At 35.3% G+C, this 4,874-nt stretch overlaps 1 protein-coding gene across 1 annotated transcript; it reads left to right on the forward strand.

The window, feature by feature from the left end:
• Window positions 1-316: 316 nt before the first annotated feature.
• On the forward strand, window positions 317-3,849 carry LOC103132888 (sodium-coupled neutral amino acid transporter 2-like). Its single transcript, XM_007544659.2, has 7 exons — window positions 317-454; window positions 1,991-2,214; window positions 2,405-2,477; window positions 2,554-2,687; window positions 3,190-3,263; window positions 3,360-3,452; window positions 3,770-3,849. Exons 2-7 carry the CDS (start codon window positions 2,108-2,110, stop codon window positions 3,847-3,849), a joined length of 561 nt encoding a protein of 186 aa, XP_007544721.1. The 5' UTR covers window positions 317-454; window positions 1,991-2,107.
• Window positions 3,850-4,874: the final 1,025 nt, after the last annotated feature.

Consider the following 4,874-nt stretch of genomic DNA (forward strand, 5'->3'; position numbering starts at 1 on the left):
AAAATAAAGTTGACTATTTGTTTTCAGAGTGTCCTGTGTATATAGTCTGGGGAAGTGAATGAAGTTTTCCAAAATCAGCTTCAAAACTGTTGTCTGCTTACTGACTATTCTCTTAGGCTGATATGTGGTTCTGGTGACATATCTGAAAACCAAAGATGTAATTGTTTTGCTCCAGATTTAAAATAATTTGTTTGACCTGACAAACGAAGAAGAGTATATTTCTTACGAGTGTAAGAAATGTAAACTTGTTGCTGTATTTTATTAGATAGTTTTTCTTCCCTCTTTGATTGTTTTTAATCCAATAGCACATCGCTGTGTGCCAGTCTCCACCTCTATCTCTTCCTCTGACTCCTCCTCTGTCCATCAGAGCTGATGCAACAAAAGGAAGTCCTGACACCTGCTCCAGGAAGTTTCCTCCCTTTTAAATAGCTTCACTTTGTTCACGTCTCTAAAGGTGAGTAGCCTACATTTACTCTGTTACTTTAGTAACTTTTTGATAAATATTTACATCTTTGAGTAATTTTACTGAACCATGCTTTAAAATTTTACTTAAGCATGAAGTAAAAATTATTTGATATAATAATAATAAGTATAGTATGAGGCTCTTACCTGAACATATATTTTTTGCCTTCTACCCACTGGAATGGTTTTTACAAGTTTATTGTAAATCTGTTTTTGGTCATTCTGAGATGCACTAAAAAAGCCGATAATATGTGATAAGTCATATATTATCACAAATAATATGACTTTATGCAGCTTGTTCTGTATTGGTATTAGTTTTTACTGTGATAATGAATAAATTGAGAACTTTTTAGTTTATACTCCATTTCTAATCTGTGTCAGACATCCTGTTGGTTGCGCCTCATCGCCATGTTACTGTAGAGCAGCTACTATGTCAGTGAGACGTTCTGCTGGTAATTCAAGTTCATCCTGAACACTGGGAAGTGTTAATTTTTAGAAAACAAACTGAACTCTGGTCACTTTCTGGAATAAGAGGAAATTATGAGGCTCAAATCATAATGACACATTTCTTTCATCCTCAGTTACTGAAGTGAACAGTGTCATGTTTACTACTGGGCTGTTTCTCTTTGTTTTCAGATCTTATAAGATCTATGACACTTTGACCTTTTTCAACAAATAAATCATGTTATTGCTGCAATATCAAACTGAATATATGTATAGTTCTGTATAATTTGAAAAGAAAAAGACGTTTGTGTCGGTTCTGAAGGTTTCACTTTCAGTTGCTTTTTTCTGACTGGCTTGAAACAGGTTTTAAAAACAGGTCAGACAAGTCAGTGGTCCATATCAGAGTATGGACAGAAAAAGTCCTGTCTACATCATCTAATGTTTGACTGTCTCCTAATCCGAGGCCACACTAAGTTTTTGTTGTCTGTCATGTTGACTGACAGCATAAAAAAACTTCCCAAGGTGGAAATAATCATTCTTCTGTAGGTCTGTCAGCTAATAAGTTGACATAATGGATGATTGTAGGTATAGACTGAAAGTGTAATCTGAAAAAGACTATCTCAACTATTCCGAGTTTATACACATTTGCCAGAACAAATAGACAAGTGGACATAACAAAACTGAAAACATAAAATCTTTTTTTTGCTTTTTATCTGTAAAATATCCATCAACTAAAAGCCTGGTACTATATCATTTTTAAATATTTAATAATATTAAGTCTCAGTGCCTAGTGAAAGGCAGTCTGATGTTAAAACTGAGATGAACTTTTCAGAGACTAATCAAAAAGATGAAGACAACAAAAGTGCATCTATGATGACAGTAAAGAGCAGAACCCTTACTTTACACATGAGAAACCACTGGAAATGTGAGGCTCAGTTTAACAAAACTAAACTGTACATCCTGTCGACACATTAAAAATAAAATTGTCTTTTCTATGAAAAAAAAAACTCAAGCAAAGGGAAAGAAACTGAACAGGTAAGTTATTCCACCTGTAATCATTTTTCTTTCTGGGACTCCCTGACAGTTTCTACACAACACCAGGGTGATTCTTCTAGTGGTGGGATTCCCTTCAACCTGACCAATAAAAAGCATATAGTTTTTATTTATATCCCATAGCCAACGGTCAGTCCTTGGCAATGGGATGGGTTCTAGAATTGAGATGAAGAGCCTGAACGCTCCTCAAGACGACGACAGCTGCAGCTCCAACAGCAACGACTCTGACTCTACCCAGAGGATTCCTCTCAATGGGTGAGGCTCTTTTTTTAAAAGGTCTAAAGACCAAAAGAAAAGTTCAATATGTCAGCTCTGTTGTCCATACTTTGATATGGACCACTGACTTGTCTGACCTGTTTTTAAAACCTGTTTCAAGCCAGTCAGAAAAAACCAACTGAAAGTAAAGCCTTCAGCTCATTTAACACGTCTCTTTCTTCTATTAAAGGCAATACCCAGATGCAGATCCAGAGAGTCAAAACTTCCTCTCTGATCATAACCCAAGCAAGAAGAAGCATGAAGTAAGTTCAGGTTTATTTCCACAATGTAGTTTTTTTTTTCTGCTATTTTTTTTAAATTCTGTTTTCTCCTCTTCAGCACCAGAAGCACATGCCGAAGGAGCACCATGCCTCCTTCGGCATGTCCGTCTTCAACCTGGGCAATGCCATCATGGGCAGCGGCATCCTGGGTCTGTCCTTCGCCATGGCCAACACCGGCATCGCCCTGTTTGTGTAAGCATTTTTCCATCATTATCCTAATTCAGCTGAGCGGAATTCAGACAAGTGTCGTTTTAAGGTCTCAGGCTATGACATTCCTAAGATCAGCAAGAAATTTTGAACTATTCTGTTCATACTGACTTGCAAACAAAGAAGAAAATCTCACCTCCGAAGTAATGTGGCAACCTGAACCTGGTTATCTAAGCTTCTGTAAAAGACCATCTGGAAAAAATGTGTGTTTTTTGCTAGAAGAAAGTTATTGGAGGTTGTTTTGCAAATACGCCCCCTGGTGGCTGTTCAGTGTATCATGTTTTGTTAGTTACTAAAAAGGTTTCTGTCAGCAAAAGACTGGATTAAAAAAAAAATCTGAATTCCTATTAGTCAATCCTGTGCCTGTTGCACAACTTGTATCATTTGGCACCAAAAGACCCATCAAGCATATAGATTTTATTCATTTATTGCCAATAATCACAAGTCATCTTTAACTGAAGACCTTTTCTCTCTCTTGTGTTTACAGGATTCTCCTGGTTTCCGTTGTCATTTTCTCCTTGTATTCTGTCCACTTGTTGCTGAAGACAGCCAATGAAGCAGGTGAGCAGCAGCTCTGAGTTTCCAGCAACTTTTTATGTTTGTTCACATTTAAATGTCAAGATTTAAAACTCTTTGCGTTTTTTCCTCTTTTTCCAGGTGCTCTTGTTTACGAGTCACTGGGTTACAAGTCTTTTGGGATCCCAGGAAAACTGGCTGCTTCCTGCTCCATCACCATGCTGAACATTGGAGGTGAGGAACTGACCTTTAAGTATAAGAGCTATGCATGTAACTATGATGCTTACATTCATCTACCATGTTTTTAAACTGAAACATTGCTTCTCTGTGTCCCAATTGGGAGTACAAGCAGAATTAGATAGTTTTTGCATTATTATTATTATTATTATTATTATTATTTCTTAGTGTTCTGTGGCTTTTTGTTTCCCTCAAAATATCACAAATGACTCTTTTTTTCTAAATGTGTAAATGTATGCTAGGGATGTTGCTAACTTCTGTGTTGTTTTTTTATTATTTTATTTTGTTTTCTTCTTTTTTATCTTTTTTTTCAGCCATGTCAAGCTACCTCTACATTATCAAATATGAACTCTCCATTGTCATTCAGTCCTTTACTGGAGCAAGTGATGGGTAAGTAGTTAAACATTTGGTCATTTTAACAACTAAACAAAGAAACAGCAGAATTGGTTATTTATTGCTTGGCTGCTGTTCACCATTTGCCACTTAATACCTTTATAGGTTTCATTATTTTAGAGTTTAAATTTCTAGTACAAAATCAAATTAGTCTAGAATGTGACATTCTATAATTGTGCTGCTCAACGTGGCAGCATGTTGGAATTGCTCTGTTAATTATATTCTGATTTTATCTTAAAAACTTTAATTGCTTTATTTCTGGCAGAAAATTAGTTATGACCAAACTTGAACCCAACTAAAGCACAACAGTTGAAAAAGAGGAGAGAGAAGAACAATCAAACTCCTCCATCAATGATAATGAGCAATGCGAGTCCAATTTCATCCAGTTGTCTAAAACATTGAATGAACTTGGACTCACCCAGAGTATTGGGAATGCAGTACTATGGAAGCATTCAATTGTAGCGTTTATCTTCCAGGCTTTCTGATTCTACCAGCAGTCACAGCTTTATAAAGGAACTGGATTAACTTGTCTTGTTAATAAAAGCATCTAAGCAGCCCAGACTTTTATATATGGTTACCACTTACATGACCAATCAAGTGTGGAATATGTGCCAGTAAGGTAAAACAAGTGAATGGACCGAACTTTATATAGTGCCGTTCTACAAAGTATTTTAAGTTAATACCTGCCATTGACACATTTTCTCACACACATTAATATATTTGACAATCAAAGAAATTACTAAAGAGAGCGTTTCTAACTTTTGATGTGATTATTTAATTGTTTTGGGGCATTTCTGAATAAAGAGCACAATGTTTTATTTGATAGAAACGATTCTGATAATTTTTATGACATTGATGAACAGACACATATTTACAGTGTTTTATTAAATAATATATTTACATAATTCCATAATTTAATGTACATTTAACATTTTAATACAAGAATCAAATAATTTTCCTGTATTTTTTTAATATGTTATTGTCAAACATTAAGCTACACATTTTTCTTACTTTTATCCAGAGAAT

Source organism: Poecilia formosa, unplaced genomic scaffold, assembly GCF_000485575.1.
Source record: "Poecilia formosa unplaced genomic scaffold, Poecilia_formosa-5.1.2 Scaffold1470, whole genome shotgun sequence".
NCBI classification, from domain to species: domain Eukaryota; kingdom Metazoa; phylum Chordata; class Actinopteri; order Cyprinodontiformes; family Poeciliidae; genus Poecilia; species Poecilia formosa.